At 41.9% G+C, this 21,385-nt stretch overlaps 1 protein-coding gene across 12 annotated transcripts in view; it reads right to left on the bottom strand.

Moving 5' to 3' along the window:
• The window catches only part of ELF1 (E74 like ETS transcription factor 1), a 509,285-nt gene that overhangs the window by 65,531 nt on the left and 422,369 nt on the right, over positions 1 to 21,385 (bottom strand). For 11 of the 12 annotated variants that reach the window (XM_085621962.1, XM_085621963.1, XM_085621964.1 and 8 more), the window contains one exon: positions 8,164 to 8,271. In XM_085621962.1, coding sequence (XP_085478088.1) covers positions 8,164 to 8,271 — 108 coding nt within the window. Of the gene's footprint in view, positions 1 to 8,163; positions 8,272 to 15,795; positions 16,169 to 21,385 lie in introns of those variants that run through there. The other variant, XM_085621966.1, reaches the window with a different exon arrangement.

Below are 21,385 nucleotides of genomic sequence, written 5' to 3'. Positions count from 1 at the left end.
ATTGAAAGCAGGCGCTGTTTGTGGTGGCTCATTTATGGGCTGAAAATATTTAACAGAAATTAGTGCACCATCTGAGGTTTTATTTACCGGGACTTCATTCCTTACAAGGAAGTTTGTCGGCAGAACGAGGCTTTTAGTTCCAAACTTTTGGGATTATGTGAAGCACAGAACTCTTTGTTCAAAGCAGCATGCCTGACCGCAACACCGCCTACTAAAGGTACTTAAAAAAAATTGCGATATTAATGTTTAGACTCTCGACCTTACAAAAGGAGGACATTTAAATTTGCATCACAAAGGACTACAAGTCCCAGCGATCTGAGTTTGACGGTGCACTTAGCACAAGCCTACTGGGGGTTTGTCTGAATAAAAAGTCAGCAATGAAATTGGTGCGTTATCGAGAGTTCTTTACAGAAGCCCATGAGTAAGGGGGTGGTTCCCCGAAACGCGTCGGGCATTCTTCAGATGTGTGAAGCGGAAAGACATGCCAAGAGGGAAGCCCGGAGGGCAGAGGACTGTCGAGTGCCTCTCAAATGCTTCAGGCACTTTGTTCAAACAATATCGCTTCACGGCGGCCTGGCCGTGGAGAGAGCACCATCGTATGCTGGTACAAGGAAGTTTGTTGGCAGAACGAGGCTTTTAGTTCCAAACTTTTGGGATTATGTGAAGCACAGAACTCTTTGTTCAAAGCAGCATGCCTGACCGCAACACCGCCTACTAAAGGTACTTAAAAAACATTGCGATATTAATGTTTAGACTCTCGACCTTACAAAAGGAGAACATTTAAATTTGCATCACAAAGGACTACAAGTCCCAGCGATCTGAGTTTGACGGTGCACTTAGCACACGCCTCCTGGGGGTTTGTCTGAATAAAAAGTCAGCAATGAAATTGGTGCATTATCGAGAGTTCTTTACAGCAGCCCATGAGTAAGGGGGTGGCTCCCTGAAACGCGTCGGGCTTTCTTCAGATGTGTGAAGCAGAAAGACATGCCAAGAGGGAAGCCCGGAGGGCAGAGGACTGTCGAGTGCCTCTCAAATGCTTCAGGCACTTTGTTCAAACAATATATAGGGTGAACAGCAAAACACACAAGATGATGGACGGAATGTTGCACAATGGCAAAACACTCACCCCCAGTCACAGATCTGGGTTTAATCCATCGTTATTTTGCTCACCACACCACCCCAGTTCAGACATGGCCATATGCAAATCAGTCTTGACCCTGTGCCTCATGGGAACAGTCCAGCCCGAACTGCCAAGCCATGTCTTCCCTGGACCGGAATCAAGCATCCTAGGACCGGTTTCTGGCTATCAGCCGCCATCAGCCAGGATAGCTTGACTCCAGTGGCGTAGTGAGCACGGGACCCACGTCTGGGCATACCCTTCCCACATAGGGTGAACAGCAAAACACACAAGATGATGGACGGAATGTTGCACAATGGCAAAACACTCACCCCCAGTCACAGATCTGGGTTTAATCCATCGTTATTTTGCTCACCACACCACCCCAGTTCAGACATGGCCATATGCAAATCAGTCTTGACCCTGTGCCTCATGGGAACAGTCCAGCCCGAACTGCCAAGCCATGTCTTCCCTGGACCGGAATCAAGCATCCTAGGACCGGTTTCTGGCTATCAGCCGTCATCAGCCAGGATAGCTTGACTCCAGTGGCGTAGTGAGCACGGGACCCACGTCTGGGCATACCCTTCCCACATAGGGTGAACAGCAAAACACACAAGATGATGGACGGAATGTTGCACAATGGCAAAACACTCACCCCCAGTCACAGATCTGGGTTTAATCCATCGTTATTTTGCTCACCACACCACCCCAGTTCAGACATGGCCATATGCAAATCAGTCTTGACCCTGTGCCTCATGGGAACAGTCCAGCCCGAACTGCCAAGCCATGTCTTCCCTGGACCGGAATCAAGCATCCTAGGACCGGTTTCTGGCTATCAGCCGTCATCAGCCAGGATAGCTTGACTCCAGTGGCGTAGTGAGCACGGGACCCACGTCTGGGCATACCCTTCCCACATAGTGTGAACAGCAAAACACACAAGATGATGGACGGAATGTTGCACAATGGCAAAACACTCACCCCCAGTCACAGATCTGGGTTTAATCCATCGTTATTTTGCTCACCACACCACCCCAGTTCAGACATGGCCATATGCAAATCAGTCTTGACCCTGTGCCTCATGGGAACAGTCCAGCCCGAACTGCCAAGCCATGTCTTCCCTGGACCGGAATCAAGCATCCTAGGACCGGTTTCTGGCTATCAGCCGTCATCAGCCAGGATAGCTTGACTCCAGTGGCGTAGTGAGCACGGGACCCACGTCTGGGCATACCCTTCCCACATAGGGTGAACAGCAAAACACACAAGATGATGGACGGAATGTTGCACAATGGCAAAACACTCACCCCCAGTCACAGATCTGGGTTTAATCCATCGTAATTTTGCTCACCACACCACCCCAGTTCAGACATGGCCATATGCAAATCAGTCTTGACCCTGTGCCTCATGGGAACAGTCCAGCCCGAACTGCCAAGCCATGTCTTCCCTGGACCGGAATCAAGCATCCTAGGACCGGTTTCTGGCTATCAGCCGTCATCAGCCAGGATAGCTTGACTCCAGTGGCGTAGTGAGCACGGGACCCACGTCTGGGCATACCCTTCCCACATAGGGTGAACAGCAAAACACACAAGATGATGGACGGAATGTTGCACAATGGCAAAACACTCACCCCCAGTCACAGATCTGGGTTTAATCCATCGTTATTTTGCTCACCACACCACCCCAGTTCAGACATGGCCATATGCAAATCAGTCTTGACCCTGTGCCTCATGGGAACAGTCCAGCCCAAACTGCCAAGCCATGTCTTCCCTGGACCGGAATCAAGCATCCTAGGACCGGTTTCTGGCAAAAACCGGTCCTAGGATGCTTGATTCCGGTCCAGGGAAGACATGGCTTGGCAGTTCGGGCTGGACTGTTCCCATGAGGCACAGGGTCAAGACTGATTTGCATATGGCCATGTCTGAACTGGGGTGGTGTAGTGGGCAAAAGAACGATGGATTTAACCCAGATCTCTTGACTGGGGGAGAATGTCTGCATTGTCAGCATTCCGTCCATCATTTGTTTGTTGTAACGCTTTTCGCCCTAAGTGGGATGGGTATTCCCAGACGTGGGACCCGTGCTCACTACGCCACTGGAGTCAAGCTATCCTGGCTGATGACGGCTGATAGCCAGAAACCGGTCCTAGGATGCTTGATTCCGGTCCAGGGAAGACATGGCTTGGCAGTTCGGGCTGGACTGTTCCCATGAGGCACAGGGTCAAGACTGATTTGCATATGGCCATGTCTGAACTGGGGTGGTGTAGTGGGCAAAAGAACGATGGATTTAACCTAGATCTCTTGACTGGGGGAGAATGTCTGCATTGTCAGCATTCCGTCCATCATTTGTTTGTTGTAACGCTTTTCGCCCTAAGTGGGATGGGTATTCCCAGACGTGGGACCCGTGCTCACTACGCCACTGGAGTCAAGCTATCCTGGCTGATGACGGCTGATAGCCAGAAACCGGTCCTAGGATGCTTGATTCCGGTCCAGGGAAGACATGGCTTGGCAGTTCGGGCTGGACTGTTCCCATGAGGCACAGGGTCAAGACTGATTTGCATATGGCCATGTCTGAACTGGGGTGGTGTAGTGGGCAAAAGAACGATGGATTTAACCCAGATCTCTTGACTGGGGGAGAATGTCTGCATTGTCAGCATTCCGTCCATCATTTGTTTGTTGTAACGCTTTTCGCCCTAAGTGGGATGGGTATTCCCAGACGTGGGACCCGTGCTCACTACGCCACTGGAGTCAAGTTATCCTGGCTGATGACGGCTGATAGCCAGAAACCGGTCCTAGGATGCTTGATTCCGGTCCAGGGAAGACATGGCTTGGCAGTTCGGGCTGGACTGTTCCCATGAGGCACAGGGTCAAGACTGATTTGCATATGGCCATGTCTGAACTGGGGTGGTGTAGTGGGCAAAAGAACGATGGATTTAACCCAGATCTCTTGACTGGGGGAGAATGTCTGCATTGTCAGCATTCCGTCCATCATTTGTTTGTTCAAACAATATATATACATACATACATTATATATATATAATATATATATATATATATATATATATATATATATATATATATATATATATATATATATATATATAGAGAGAGAGAGAGAGAGAGAGAGAGAGAGAGAGAGAGAGAGAGAGAGAGAGAGAGAGAGAGAGAGAGATATGGGTTTCACATACCTTAGAGATACCTACTTTGTGTTGTATAGGCATGCATGGTAAAGGTATATTCGTGGTAAAGGCATGAATTGTAAAATGCATGCACTGTTGTGTCATACAACCAAGTGAAGAGGTTCTCATTCCATTCCGAATTATGGTTCTTGTGAGGAAAGTGGTGCATCATATGAAGTGGTTATACGACCTCACCGTGTAATAAAGTCACAGTTCTGCATCAGGTCCTGTCAGTTTCGTTTGTAAAACGTTGAATAAGAAGCAAACGCAACACAATAAAACTCAGAGACCAATTTATAAAAACAGGTTGTTTTTGTAAATTTAATTAGACACCTCAACAACAGAAATTCACTGTAGCGTTCCAGTGATATGAATTTTTAAACAAACAATAAAGCACAGTTTTTCACTTAACACAACAAATTATTGTAACCTATTACGATGTGCAGTTTAGAATTAGCCACAACAAGTAACTTGAAAAAGTCTATAAGGGTACTCCTAAGGCGACAACTCGAACTGGGAGTCCATGAGGCCCAGTTGAACAGTTACCTCCCAAGAAAAGCAGTCTTGAGTCCAGTTACAGGGTCTAGGCGCAAACCACCATAGGAATCCATAGAACGGGCTGATGCAAGGGATACAAGATGCTGAAGATGCTCAAGGATACTGAGGATGCGGAGCTGCTGTCAAGGGTCTTCCTGTGGCCACCCCTTGGTCCACGAACAAGGAGGGGCGACTTGGGCCTCAAATATCAATGTCCCACCAAGCGGGTAAAGTCCAGCACAAACTCAGTTGACACTAGTCTACTGGTCTCTAGTTACAATGAAACCAGCAGTGTCCTTTAACTTTCAGCAAATTCCGTGCAGGGAGAACAAACTGTACTCTGACGACTCTTCCGGGTCCAGCAGACTCGGTGCAATTTTTGAGGGTTGGGACTCTGTTTTTGAGCCTGTATCTCGGGGTGCAGCAGTAATCAGACTTCTTGGCACTGGGCTCGCAAAGGAGCAGGCTTCTCAGCATTTATGACCCTGTGGCTGTAACCAGGAGTCAACCAGCTGACTCTTGAGTCTCCCCTTCATGGGCTCAAGGATGGCTTTTCCTTGAGCGGAACACCACAGGCACAGTCCTTTATTTGCTAGCTCAAGAAGTAGCAGGTGGGGTCCAGTCGTTAGTGTAGCCTCTCTTTGCTGGGTCCAGGAAAAAGGACATTCCTTCTTCAGCCTTTTCTTTAGTCCAGATATGTTCTGAGGTCTGGGTGCGACTTTTATGCCCGTTTTTTGCCCAGTGGGTTGTGGTGACTAACTAACCAATGGGATGCCAAGTCCCCTCCTGCCTGATGATGACTTGCTGGAAAGTGTGGCATGTAGCTAGCACGATTCTGCCCACTCCCAACATGGCAGAAACCTTCTCTTGGTGTCTTGGTGTGTGGAGCTACCTAGTTAACCCCAGGGGTGTAGCTTCTTGGGGCTATAAGCTAAAGCAAAAACAGGTTTGACAATGGCTTCACCCTCCCTGTAGGAGATGCTAGCCTGTCTTCTAAAACAAAAGAGCAGTCCCTCTTGTGTGTGACCATCATTTGCCCTGCAAAAGAGGCTCCCTCTTTGAAGCTCGCCTTTTGTGCTCTCACCTTTCTTTGCCATCCTTCCAGGAGGTCACACCTGTTTCCTCTTCAGGCCTTTTGTGTTGTTTCCTGAGAGTCGTTCACACCTCTCCTCAGCAGGCGAGAAGGCTTTCTTGAAGATAGCAACATGTGTGCAACCGTAAATGATCACTTGAAATTTGGACAACAAAGTGGCAACTTTCTAAAGTTGCAGTTTGTGCAAAAGTTACATTGAATTGGACTTGAGCATCAAGTCGGGTTCAATGCAACAATTCATTTGATACATTGAAGTATCATATTTAATAGCCCTATTCAGAACTTAGCATTTCTGATTTATCTGCCTGTAACTCTGAACTCGCCAATGAGGATACTAGTCATTCCACAGTAAAAATGACAATGCAGGGCTTTTACAGTCAGGAAATGAAAGAGTTAACAAACGCATATCCATCTTTTTAATATAATGCATCCGGGCGCAGTAGACCAGCCTTATGGATGACTTTTAAATATTTAAAAGGTAGGCTTGAGTTGTGCCATTACTTTAAGGCAAAGTCAAGTTAGCAGTTTAAAAACAGCTCCACCAGGCAGCAATGGTGGACTAGGAGTCATGCTTTGCTTTGGCACACACTGTGCTGCAGTCCATGAGGGACACTTTAACTCACGGGCCCTGGGTACCTTTAGTACCATTTACTAGGACCTTTTAAGTAAGTTAACTTATGCCAAACGTGGGTGAGTCAATAATACATAAACCTTTTAAAGGGTCAGAGCACTGGCATTGAGGCCTGTTTGGTAGGACTCTGTAAACTCTCAGAGTAAAAAAACAAAACAGCAGCATCATCCAAAAAACTTGGTCTGTGATCATGCAAAAAGAGGCATCTCTTTAAAGTTCTCCATTAGGTTACAGTGACTTAGATCTAATTATAACACAGAACAGTCAAGCATCCGGCGTCTTCAAGCTGATGTCTTCATGACAGCTGTTGCAAGATACATTTATTTATTTTTGTGTTAGGTGGAATGCTTCATTCTCACGTTTTCTCCCTTGCACCACAGGTCACACCCCTCCACCAGGGATGAGTTTCCTGACCCCATAACTCAAAGTGATAAACAGATTGCAGTCCCAAAAAATGTCTCCTCTAATGAAAAAAAACAAGTTGGCTACAAATAATATATGCACACAAAATGTACCCCAACAATAATGGAGGTCGTTGTTCAACATATGCATGAAAAAACACAGTGATGCAGTCATGCCTTAAATAAACCATGTTTTACATACACAAAAAGCAATCTGCTTGTTTTGCTTCTCAATAAATGTAGAATTCTATCATGACACCAGCCCTGGTCAAGCAGCAGTCCTTCAAGTACCCTGCGGAGCACTCCCTTCATTGAGAATGAGTAACTTGGAACTGGAAGAAAGTCGGAAGATTTGGATCACACTTCATACACATTTTTCAAACAGGGGATGTGGGTCCACTGTCTAAGATTTCGGAAAGTTTGGTGTGGGAGGTTCTCTTTCAAATGTAATTTCAGACGGTTTCTCAGAGACAGCCTTTCTGCAAGGTGATGGCTCTTACAGCAGGAAGCAATGCTGCTAGCTTATAGCAGGAAGCAATGCTGCTAGCTTCCAGCAGGAGTATCCAAAACAGGGGCACGATGAAGTGGGAGGTCTCTATACCTTCCAGTCATAAGCCTTCTTGAAGCAGTAATTGGGGGCAGGCAAAAAAGTAGGCCATGCCTAAAAACGTTCTAACCTTGAATAAGAGAAATAGAAGTTCCAAATCTCACCCATTCCGTCTACCATGGGGCAATGCTCAGGAATGCCTGATTAGCAGCCCTTTGCAAAAAAAAGTCCTCTTTGAATTTCCAAAGGAATTCATGTCTCCATCCTCCTTCACCTGAACACGCACCCAGAATGTCAGTGCGAGGAACTGGGGGTTCACATAATAGCGGACTTGTACATGAGTAGGGTCTGTAGACCACTCTCTCCCTGACACAGAAAAACATTTAATTGACAAAAACATGCCACACTGCCATCATCAGTTTATTTGACCTACCCTCAGGATTATACCGACTACAAGAGCATGCACAGAATAGGTTTTAGACCTTGCATTACCAGGGACATGCCCAGTCCTCAGTGCACAAGCTAGGTCGGCATGAGGGCATGGCCAAACAATGTCAGGACAACAATTTCACAAGCAACATTTGACAAGCCATTGTGCACTCATGGCAAGGGGTACATGCCTCTTTACCATGCAGGGTACATTCGTGTACCAACAAGTTGACACTTACATATCCTCTTTTCATCGAGCATTGGCCCAGGCGAGTCCATGTTGAGAAGTGCCTCTGCAGCTTCAATAGTTTCCAATGACTCATCTCCATTTTGACAAGAGGCCTCAACTGAAAACAAGAAAAAAATGTGAGAAACAATAATAGTTACTCATCTGGACAAACGCACTGAATTCAAATAACCTTTTCTACTAAACCACATAACCCCGGTGCATTAATGAGAGCTCTCTGGATTGTAGTGTTTCAATAAAGCTTCTAGGCTGACACTTCTGAGATATGGATTCTGAGCATGGAGCAATTCAGTTCTCTCTTCTTGAATTCTAACGTCTAAATACTTTGGCCTTTTAGTTTAAAATTCGTCACTTCATTTCTTTAACTCCAAATTGCCCAAATCAAAGAAATTATCACTTCTTTGGCAAGTACACATAAAGTCATTATGCCCTCAATAACAGCATACAATACTAAAAACTGGAATGGGTGTCCAATGATAATACTATAAAGTGAAATGATGGATGAAACAGGCAACAACGTTTGGTGGCTTGACAGTGACTGGAGTAGATGGTACTTACTGTTGTGCTCCAGAATAATAATTAACACAAAAAGCATATTTTTATGCTATACTCCACAAGCTGAATTCCTACGAGCACATTACTTATAGGTGCCTTTGGCCCCCAACACAATGATAATAATGTTATCGAAAGGTAGACAGCACCGTCCTGGGATTCAAACTTATTATCCCATGGAACCAAAGGACGTAAGCAAAAAGAGACTATGCGAGTGAGTTACAATCGGTTTTCTGGTAGGCATTCATGTGATTCACTAGATAATGCAAAAGAGCTCTATTGCAAAATATACACATTTACAGAACTTCTATGAAATATAAAATTTCACTAAACAATCAATTCAAAAACAAAGAAAAAGCTGTACAATACGTTTAGTGCCAACAAAGGAAGATTGCATAATACAAACAATAAATTACATTCCGCAAAGCAGGAAGAAATGCCAGAGCACCCTAGACAGGTTTGAGAAAGTAGATATAATAAAAAAGCGTTGATTGTTCCTGGAAAAATGTGGCAGATAAAGTTCAATTATGATTCTGAGAAAGACTCAAACCACAACTGGTGACTCCCAGCAGCCTTGTGGCAGCTGCGGAAGCTTATCAACACAGAACTCAGACGGAGGAAACAAGGCCCTCAAGGAGAATTGGGGAAAAGTCCACTACTCTAAACCCAAATTAAGAATAAAGGTTTTCAGAAAAGGAGACAAATTACATAGACTTGAGTTTTATGCCTCATCGTTACTCGTGTTTTTAGGGAATGAATAAAAGCTGCATTAGTAAGGCTCCTAGACATCATGTGGTCCAGAACTGCACCCCTCTCTACATTAACGTATACTCACTCCCCCTAGAAAGAATCAGGACAGTGTGGCATAGTTATCCAACTCAGAGCAAAAGAACAACCACTTTTTATGAGTCATAAAGCAATCACCAATGAGTGTCACAGGACTAGACCTTCATATTAGTACATTTGTGTCCTTGTCCATGGGAGGAAAATGCCCTTCCTTTCATGAAGGCAGACATTATAACCACTAACATTGGCTTGGAGAGTGCCCTTAAACTGAAAGTGTTCTCGTGTATTTGCTGTCTAGGGACTTCTAGGAGCTGGAGGTTAAGTTTAAAGCATTTTATGGATCTCATAATACAATAACAGTTTTTATTGTCTAACGGGATTGTCATTGAATGGAGCAAGGTTTGGTGATTACAAGAGGAAAGTCACACCTGATTGGATACTCTAGGAACAATTAAAGAAACTTTGTAGTAATATACTGCTTTTTGTGGAACTTTTGAATGAGTCCATAAAGACAACAGTGACCAGGTTAAATATTACATTTTCATACTTAACCATAAAATGACTACATGTGTTATTTGTCATACCCATGTAACTCAGCAAACTTTTACCTACCATCTATATAATTTGATTTTAACCTGTTTCACTGTTTTGCAATTTATATATCGAAATGTATCCACTACTTAATAATATTTACATCCATAAAGTAACAAATGGAACCACAAGCAAGTTTTCATCTATAAATAGAAGAAATACAATCTCTTTACAATACTGGATTGATGCATTCAATGTTTATACTTGTCCCAGGTTGGGAATGTTTATCTGATAGCAGAAACAAGCTACTTTGCTGTACTGTTTATGGAAAGAGAGTCTATGAGTATACCAAATATGTGCATTCAGACATGCATACCTCAAACAATGCCTTCCAAGAAAAGTTTTAGAAGCTCGAGAGAGAGTACTAGTGGTTAAGAGTTAACTTCAAAGGTGTCACAGATGTTAATGAAAAAACAGCGAAGTAATAACAGTGTGTTAATGTGGATAAATACAAAAACAAAAAGTCAAATTACAACAAGAGTAATACTTACTCTGAGTTTAAGATTTAGAAGAATTATATTACGTGCAGAAATAAAAGAAACACTTGTTTAAGTTGTGGCAGGTTCGCACAATGGGCAGATAATAAAATTTGTCCTGCAAGAAGCGCCACTTGCATAAAAAGCAAAAAAAGTTGGTCATTACGCTACAATGTGCACCAGCAATTTCCTATTTTATCAAAAGATGTATTTTGTTCAAAAATAATTTTTTCATTATTTGTATCAAAGTTAAAAAAACATTCATTATATCGTTATTTTTTAAAAAAAAAATTTACATAAATAGTAAGCAAATTTCATTTTTTTAAAGAAAAATCAATGTGAACGTTGTCATTCATGTGAATTTTCATGACCCCTACAAATTGACCACATTAACAACATACTAGCCTCTCACATACACATACATACTCACTCATACCACACAACGTATCCTACCCTCCCAAGATCACATACACTTGATGGTCACTCAAAAGACAGATGTATTACAGTCTTTGTGATCGTGTATTGGCGACCGGTCACAACACGTTGTGTGGTATGAGTATGTATGTGTGTATGAGAGGCTAGTATGTTAATGTGGTCAATTTGTAGGGGGTCATAAAAATTCACATGAATGACAACGTTCACATTGATTGTTTTGCTTTAAAAAATGAAATTGTGTAATATTTATGTAACAGAAAAATGAAAAGAATTATGGCTATAATGAATGTGTAACTTTTGTGATACAAATAATGAAAATATTATTTTTGAACAAAATAAATCTTTTGATAAAATAGTAAATTGCTGGTGCATTTATGTCTCTCATGTAGGTAGCCCAATAGAGCTGGTATCAGCTTTAATAAAAGAAATATAGGTCAAGTGGGAGGTTTTGATATCGATTTTGGTTGTTTGTTGTCCCCCTTTTCTCCCAGACCTACAATTAAAAGTCAGAGCGGGGGTCCCTGATCAGCGTGCATTACGCTACAATGTGCAGAAGTAATAAAGACAAACACAACACTGTGAGAGCTACCAAAAATACAAATGTTTGATGAGGAAGAGCGGATGTCAAATGCTAAGAAAGACGATGTTGTTAAAATGGATGATTCTAGAGAGAAACCCATAAAAGATCCTAAATGTATCAATATTGATGATGTTGACTATTAAGTTTAAGTATTAGTTTATTCTGGTGCACGATACACCACTGTATCACAACATGATTGCCATAATTTGCTAAACCTGTAGAATAGAGAGCGGTCTCACACCAACATCAAACTGAAAGTATGGGACGGTGAGAGGCAAGAAAATACATGTTAGGTCACTGCCCAGTTTGAAAATAAAAATAGGTAAATTATGCAGTGTATGTGGCTAAAAAAGGAGAACCGATTTTAGGTTGGATACGTCAAGCTGCCATATGCACCAAGTTGAGACCTGGAACCAAGAAACAAATAGGGTTACTAGATCCAGTAGAAAACATGTGATTGTTGGGTTGAGGAATATCCATGAGTGGTCACCAAATAGGTAAATTGAAGGTTTTGTGCACAGAGCAATTCTATGAAGGGGAACTCAACTGAAGGTCCAGAACTTGATAATATCTCTTTGTCCATCAGAAAACTGGTCAAAGAGGAAAACTCTGTGAATCACAAATCAGGGAGGAAGTTGAATTGTCTGAATGGCTCAACCCTATTGTCATTGTACACAAACCAGATAATTCAAAATGCAGCAGCCAGCGCGTCCTTAACAACTCCATGAGGGTAGATAGGCACCCACTTAGTAATATTGTAGAAATTCTATGTAGGGCGAGTAAAGTCCGGCTTTTCACTATAGATATGTCATCTGTATATCTTCAGATAGTCCTTAAACTTCCTTCTTGACACTGTATGGCCTTTGTTAAACCCTTTGGGGCTCATCAGTTCAAATACATGCCATTTGACTTAACCATGGCAGCGTTCCAGGGGACAATACAGGGGTATTTTGGGAGTATGTAAGGGATAAGTTACTTTCAGGATGACATTTTGCCATGGGCTAGATTGAAATGGAACATGAAAGAAAAAGGGTTAACTGCGAAACAAAGAATTGCAAACTTAAGGCCAACATCATCATATGTTTGAGGCACGTCACAGATGAACATGGGGTATGAGTAAGGGACATGTTAGTGGATACCACACAAAATATTAAAATTCCATAAAACAAAGAAGATTTGAGATTTTATTTTGGAATGGTGCAATACTTTTCAAAATGTGTAGTCCATTTAGATACAAAGGTAAGAAACGTGCATGAATGTTTAAAAAAAAGGAAAAAGGTTTACATGGGTTGAAAATTGTAACTAGGAGTTTTAGGAAATAAAGAAGTGATAAAGCATGCCCCGTGTTTGAGAATGTTTGATGTTAAAAGCAAAATTCTAATCACCACTGGTGCTAGTGCATATGGCATAGGTGCCACTTTCAGTCAAATTCAAACTGAGAAAGACATCAGTGTTGCTCATGCTCTTAAAATTAAGCTGAAATGTACTACTTTATGCTGGAAAAGATAAATATTATCAGACTATTGGATAGTAAAACATTTCAGAATATATGTGTGGAATTTACCTTTCAACCTTCACACTGAACATAAACCTTTAAAACATGTTTTAATCACTGAAGGGTCAGGCATGGCATTACTCAGGATAGCTACAAAATAAGACAACCTACAAGAGTATAATTTTGTAGTTCACTTTTTGGCAGGAAAAGACTAAGGTTGATTGTTTATTCATTGTTAAATTAAACAAGGAGAAGCATTATCACAAAGAAAGGGAAGATGAAGGTCTAGGGAAGGTTGCAGTCATGGGGGATAGGAATGGAGAGGCTATTTCAGAAACTGGATTGAAGTAAGTGGTTACGGGTAAATTGAAATAGCGGCATTTAAACTTGTAAATAAAACATGGATGGCCAGATAGTTACAAAGGGTATGCAAGATATAAATGCGTCAGGGCTAAGTTCAATGAGAATTTCTAGGGAGAAAGTAGGGAAATACAATTAATACCAACTAAAACTTTGATGAGTAACTTAACTGAAGTAGCTCATCAATGTCACAAAGGACAAACCAGAACCAAAAGATGACAGAGAGCTGTTCTTGTTTTATGAAATGGATTGAGAAGTTGAAAGTAAAATGAAGGATTGCCTGGTGTGTGAGAAGAGAGATAATGTACTCAAAACTAAGGCACAACCATTAATGGCAGCTGAATTTCCCAGAAGACTGTGGGTTCAATTTGCAGCACAGTTTGTGTGACTGTTTGATATTTTGGGATAGCAAAACAGATTTGCTTTGGCAATGGTGGATTATACCAAACTGCTTGAATTTAAATTAGTTACTGAGGTTATCAGTCGGAAAATGACAAGATTCTTAGAGAGCGACCAGAACAATTGGTGTCCGGTAACAATGTCCGCAGAAATTGAGAAATAGCTAAAAACAAAGACTTTAATGCACAAAAAGGACCTTGTACATTTCAATGACAAATGGATTATATAGTAGGTTCAACAAATTTAGTTTAAAAAAACAGTATCAGTCAGCCAATGCCAGTGGTTAGTCTTGGAAAGAAAAGTTCAATCGGAGGATGTAGTTGTACAGGCAGCTGAACAGCCTTCTACAGGACGCATCCCATTTAAAATGTTACATGGAAGCTAACCTAGAACAAAATTGCCCATTGGGAATAGAAAATTGCAGACAAATGTGGATACTGAAGGGGTTAAAGAGAGAGTAAAGAACAAACCATATAATTGCAAATCAGAATATGATACCAAATTGGTTGACAAGAGACTGAATGAAGAGGTTAGTCAATAGATAAAAATCAAAAACAACCCAGAATGTAACCAAATTTGTTTTTAGAACCTTTGAGAGTTACTAAAGTGGAGAGAAATTGTATAACTTGTGAGGAATTTATACTATGGAATAAAGTCAGGGTAGTTATATATGAAAACTTCGAAGCTTAAGATTTAAACATTAGTTTACAAAGAAAAACAACCAACAAAAGAGCATGAGAATACAGGAAGATTAAAAAATCAAAAATAAAATTAAGATTACATATGTCATCACATTGTTTCGCCAATACGTATCAGTGTTTACATTTTTGGTGTACACTGTGTCAATAGTTTGCTGTAATTTCAGATCTTATTGTTTAGAAGTTGAATAATTCCGTTGTATATTGTCTTTATTTACGTTTTTATTTATTTTCTGCTTATTAGTTGCCATTAACATTTGTCACAGGGAAAGTCGTGGGAGGGAGATGTGCTGTACGCCACTGCTAGTATGTCTAGCAACATTCTATTCATAAGACACTAGCTGGGCGTAGAGCACTGTTCGCCATCCAGTACTTTAAATGGTCAGATACTTACAGGCACCAAGTACCCGCACTTCATTAATTCGAAGGGGAGAGTACCTGCACTTCTTAGCAGTGACACAATATGTTTAGCACAAGAGTAGCTGCACTTCTCAGAAGCAATCCAGTACTCTGAGATACCGAGTACCTACACTTTAAGATTCCTACGTCAAGAACTGACCATGACGCAATGGTGCCCTGCGGGCCCCACGCCGGCGGCAGGAGTCGCACTGGTCCCACTGCAAGTCACTGGTTTCATGTATCCGCAGCCTTTTATGGGGCCGGTGGGGAGGGCAGGGGCGTGACAGCATTGGCTATTTATGACTCGGTGTCGATGCCTACTTCATCCGAAGGATCAGCAAGTAGAGGAACTACAGTGCTTGCGCTGATCCGCGTATTTGGCACCACAGCAACACTACTATACCAAACGCCTGCGCGATGGCTAGTTCCAAAGCAGGTACTGTGGCACCTACGTGGGCCACCTACTGTGTTGCAATGCGCAGACCGTCTCAACTCAGAAACGCACGCTTTCGTCTACTCAATGACATCAATACCAAGTCTGTTGTAAATATTTCCGGATGCAGGGGCGCGAGCAGAGGTGCCCGAGTTAGTTCCGGTAGTTTTCAGGACACATGACATTGCTGTTTTGAGACCAGAATGACAGTGCCCCGTGACCGCCAAGCTGTAGCCCTTCCTTCCCAGTGTCCCCTTATCGGCGGTGCCCCGACCCCTTGTGGCATGCACTTGTTTTGAGAGGGGCGGGGGCAGCAGTCACCCCAGCCTGCAGCTCGCTCCACGCACTCTCGCAGCCCGGGCGCTGCAAACGGACGGGGCAGGCACCCTCCCCTCTGCCCGGGCACACTGCATCCCTTACCTGCCCGGATCAACAGATCTAGCTGGTTGTGCCTCCCTTGCAGCGCCGTCGCCATGTTTCCCTAACACTTTGCAGCCAGCATACTTCCAAAGTGGAGAAACCCGGATATGTGTGTGTGCAGCTGCTTCCTGGAGCCAGCAGCGGGAGGGGGAGGGGCGGCGCTGGGCCCGTGTCCCTGCAGCCGAGATCCCCTCTGGCACAATGTTTTGCTGCACTTCCTGGAGAGAAGTCCGACCCACGTGTCTGCCAGGCCCCCGAGCATGCTTCCTGGGAGGGACACCACCACCTCACATCCCAAATCCGTCACTTAGTGGATGTATTCTGGGCCTGCCACAAACACCTGTTGATCACAGGCTGAAACTCTCGGCGCTTGAGAAACTTTGTTTACTCCCTCTCTGGCCCGGAGCCCGTTTGAAACGGTGCTGTAAAAATGTCAACCCATGGACATTCGACGTGTCGTCAGGGGTAGGACGTGCTATATAATTACATTACAATCGTCTTTCAAAAGTGGGGCTAATGATTATTCACTGTGATGACGTTTTGCAGTAAAATATTATTTTGTAATGTCGGAGCCACCGGCGGCCCTCTTGGGGCAGAACCCATTGATTGCACTAATGCAAAAGACAAAGCTCGTTTCAGGCGTTCCCTCTAAATCGCACCAGAATTTAGGCCCGGGATGAGCTCCGGAAGAAAGCTGCCAGCACAATGTTTTTCTTTTCTCGTGGTCTCTTCAAACACTCTAGCTGCTGCTCGCATTGTTCTGGTGAATATTTTTTTTCAACAGCCCCATTTGTTTCCCAAGGAGTGTTAACGTTATACCATTAGCAGGGAGATGCTTACATCTGGATTTGAAGGGCTATGGCTACCCTCTTGTCCACTATGAATGTCTACACGAAAAAAAGCCAGACAGTCAGGAGCTAAATTTACTTTTGCATTTCAAAACTCTGACACTGGGAATATGTATGCGTGCGCCAGCAGTGTGTTCTGTATAATAATGGATTTTCTCAATTGCCATATAATGCGCCATCTCCATAATAATTTGAAGATTTCGCCCCAAAAAAAATGTTTCTAGCTCAAACGGATCAAGAGGTATTAAACAAAAAGTTCTACACGTCGTTCTAAACAGCGTTAGTTTTTTTGCAATCGTTGCTAAAATGTCGAAATAAAGAAATAATGTTGCAACGGATTGTGTCACACTATGGGGCATAACTTTCCTTCTCTAGCTGTGTGATTTTGTTAACTCTGTTGGATAATTTACTCCTCCACTGCAGCATGATTCAACTGACCCTTCATATAATGCCCTCCACTGCTCCAGGCTCTTCAGCCAACAGCATCTTGCAGCGTCCGGTTTATATGCTTTGTACGTTGCCATTATGGGTTAAAAAAGAATTGGCCTGAGGTATTACTGTATTGTACTGCAACATTTACAAAGAGCTTACTGCCCCTATGAAAGGCTCTGAAGCACTTGCCTACCATGGTAGCACATTACACTGTGTAGGGTGTGTGGTTGCAAGTGTGTTGTCTTTGTTTTGATCCTATTTGGGAAGTGTTTCTATGTCATGGGTAATTACCAAATGTGATTATCATATTGTGGGATGCAGTGCTTAGCAGTGTATTGGATTAAGAGGTGTGAGAGCTAGACTTTAAGTGTATGGTTTTTAGTAAACAGGCAGCGTTGAGCAGCTCTGCAGGTCCCTTGATGGTGCCTCTTATGATCGATCATAGACTACTTAACTGGTACTGTAACTGGGGCAACCAATCTCTTAGTTTGTTTAAAGTTTTTGAACCTGAGCAGAGGTGTGTATATGGATATATATATATATATATATTCATGGAAAAAAAAACTAGGGTTCAGGGACGTTATAGTTAGCTGGACATTTCACTCATACAAAACCAGAGAAATTCGCCTGTTATAGTTAGTTGATAAATAAGAAATTTAATAAGGGTAGAATAGACATCTTTAAAAGCCCGACCCGGCCTATCAAAGTCAAAGGTAGTATAGACCACTTGTCCAATAAACTTTTGATCTTACATTTCACTGTCAAGTAATTCAAGCTAAAAAGTAGATCAACTTGGCTAGAGACATAAATGCCCAGATACCTTATTGGGTCTGTTTTCATCGCCTGGGGTTTTAAATTCGGGGGTAGAAAATTATAGTCATTATTTAATATTAACATTTGTTTTATTTTGATTTATTTTGTATCCCCCAATTTGTTCAAATCTTCTAAACTCCGCTAATATCGCGCTCCAGTTCATTTCATCCGGATATAAGTACAAGATTATGTCGTCTGCAAATAATTTCATTTTTGGCATCCCATCAATGGGAGCTCTAATTAAAAGATTATTCCTTATTCTACAAGCCAATGGCTCTATAAAAAATGTAAACAAAATAGGTGAAAGGGGGCAGCCCTGCCTTGTCCCTCGTTTTATTTCTACTTCCCCAATTGATTCACCATTTATAATTAGTTTGGCATGAGCTCCTTGATATATATTTTTTAACATTTTAATAGTTTGGCTAGGAAACCCAAACTTGGATAAACCGATAAAAAGAGCTTCCCAATTCACTAGATCAAAAGCTTTTTCGGCATCGACCATTGTGATAAAAATGGGTAGTTTATTTACAGAGGCAAAGTCTAAAGTCTGAATTAAAAACCGGGTATTTGTTGACATATGTCTACCTGAGATAAACCCAGTCTGATCTGGATGAATTAAAACTTGGGCTATGGGTGTAAAGCGCTGGGCCCAGATTTTCATTAATATTTTAAAGTCTGCATTCAAAAGGCTGATTGGTCTATACGAATTCACATCTTTTTCATTCTTCCCCTTTTTGACAAAACTGATCAAAACAGACTCCGTGAAAGTTGTGGGAACCTTACCCCCGTGTTTGATAAAAGTAAATATTTTTTCAAGAAAGGGAGTCAATATCTTCTTAAAAGTTTTATATAGCTCGATCGGGAGCCCGTCCGCTCCACAGGCTTTTGCCCCTGGAATTAGTCCTATGGCCTTTTCTATTTCATCTTTGGATATGTCGATTTGAAGCTGGTTTGCCATTTCTCTTGTAAGACTAGGTATCTCGACTTGCTCATAAAATTGATCAATCTGGTCTACTCCAACCTGATATTCAGTTGCGTATAATTTAGTGTAGTGTTCCAAGAATGTTTGCGCAATCTCTCCTTTTTCAGATAACAGGCCATTATTTCTGGGGTCCATGATTTCGATGATCATTGCAGACTCTTGCTTAGTTTTAGTAGCGCCAGCAAGCATTTTACCAATCAACTAGTTTTCTTCATACACTCGTTGCTGGTAAGCTCTGGAGCTAGCTATCTCTTCTATAATAAAAAATTCTTTCAGTTCATATTTAGCTTTAATCAGATGTCTTTTATCCTCCTCTAACGTTGCAGTGCGATTATTTACTGCCTTTGTTGCCTTTTCGACATTCTGTTGGAGATTATTAATTTTATCCCTCCTCTGTTTCGTTTGGGCGACCGAGTAGGCTATTATTTGGCCCCTTAGAGCAGCCTTAAACCCCCCCATACAGAAAATATGTCTGCCGTGTTCTCGTTTCTGTCAAAAAATTCCATTATCCATTCCTCCGTGTTATTCACCCACTGACTATCCTGTAAGAGGAGTCGATCCATCTGCCACTTGGATCTTGATCTCACCTTTTCGTTAATTTTGATCTCTACTTTTATTAGGGAATGATCCGAGAAAGGGTTTGTCATAATTTGTGTGCTCTTATACCCCAAAGATTTAGTTATTAAAAAAAAATCAATTCTAGATGCTGTATTGTATTTATTGGAATAGCAAGTAAATTCCATCTTAAAGGGATTAGCCTCACGCCAAGGGTCTATTAAAACATGTTCTGCTATTAAGCCTTCTAGCGCTTTCTTGGTTTGGGGTTTCAGCTCTTTTTTTTTCCTATTTGAGGTATCTTTTTTTAAGTTTTGGATAAAGTTGAAATCTCCACCCCAAATAATTTTCCCCGGTCTCCCCCGTAGTATTTTCCCTATTTTAATTACAGCTACGTTGTCATCCGTTACAGGGGCAAATATTCCTCTTAAGATAAATGTGAAATTTTTTAAAGAAATCGATTCAATGTTTAGAGAATTTATTTGGAACAACAAGATCTCCAGAGTTAAACTTTCCACACTACAATTAGAAATAGACCAGGGGGGATTGGCTCTACCTAATATCCAAATCTATTACGAGGCTGCCCTTCTGGACATAACTGCCCGTCTTCTTGACTGTAAAGATTTGACTGAAATTTATTACTATGAAAAAATGCTTTGTGAGTCTGGAACACAATTATCAGCCTTTCTTAAAACAACCAAACTACCTAAGAAATCCCGCTATAAGACAATACGAGACTTCTCCAGGCGCCTTTTATGCTTCTTTAAACAAACTAACTCTTCCGGCTACATTTTTTTAAATCTCGAAGAAATTAGAACTCTGGGGTTGCAGATGCATACTCGCCTGTTAACAAAATGGAAGGACAATGGTTTTTTTGAGTTAGGTAGCTTTTTTATGGTTCAAACCTTTGTCCTGGGAACAGGTTATAGCCAGATGTGGGAATATGGAGAAACCTGGATTCTTGGAATATTTACAGATCTCGCACCTGATTAAAAAATATGATATCTGCCCAGACCAGGTAGTAGGAGGACTTGTGAACGCACTCTATAAGATGCGATTGAAAGGCGTAGGTAATTGGTACTCTCTACTTTTAAAACAGAGGTCAGCTCCTTTAGTTGAAATTTTTTTGGGAAAAATCATTCAAGAAACTAATTGCAAATTTTCCCAGCTAGAGTGGCAGCAGATTGCATTAATGGGTAATAAAGCATTGAGAGCGGCCAATTTCAAAAGGATGGCCTTTCTTTCAAGGTGGATGGCATACTATACTCCGGCAGTATTAAATAAGCGTCATGCCGGGGTTGCTAATAATTGCTTTCGGTGCCAGGCCTTGGGTGTGGGAGACTGGCTACATATCTGTTTTACATGCCCAAAACTTCAGATTTTTTGGAATACATTTTTTTCAACTATAAGCAATGCAATGGATAAAAATATCAATCCTGAAACAGAGGTAGCGCTGTTTGGGATCACTAGAGTAGGAGCTGACCTAAATAAAGCAGAAGCAACGTTCGTGGCTATTGGCGCTGCAATAGCACGGTCATTGATTTTACAAAAGTGGCGAACAGAACAGATTCCTACCTACTCGGAATGGTTAATTAAAATGTGGAGGACTAGGAGATTTGAAGAAGCATATGCCAAGCGGATTGGTGCAGTAAATTTTTTTTTTCGGGTTTGGAAATTCTTAGATAAGTATCAGGCCATATAAAAAAAACAAAAAAAAATTAGTATGGTAGTGGCACAGCACTTTAGCTCTAAATACCTTAGCATGTTGCACTTTAGGATAATTTGCATTTTTGCTCAATTTATTGTATATTTGATGAAACAGATCAAAACATGCCGGGAAAAAAGAAGAGGATTAAGCAAAAGTTTCTCTTATTGTGGAGCAGAGGCCATCAGATAAACTGTTGCACTTTAGCACACAGCACTTACGCATATTGCACTTTAAGAAAATTTGTATTTTTGC

This window comes from Triturus cristatus, chromosome 8 (assembly GCF_964204655.1).
Source record: "Triturus cristatus chromosome 8, aTriCri1.1, whole genome shotgun sequence".
Lineage (NCBI taxonomy): Eukaryota > Metazoa > Chordata > Amphibia > Caudata > Salamandridae > Triturus > Triturus cristatus.
Note: the sequence above shows the minus strand (reverse complement) of the source record. Positions and strands in the feature narration are given on the sequence as shown.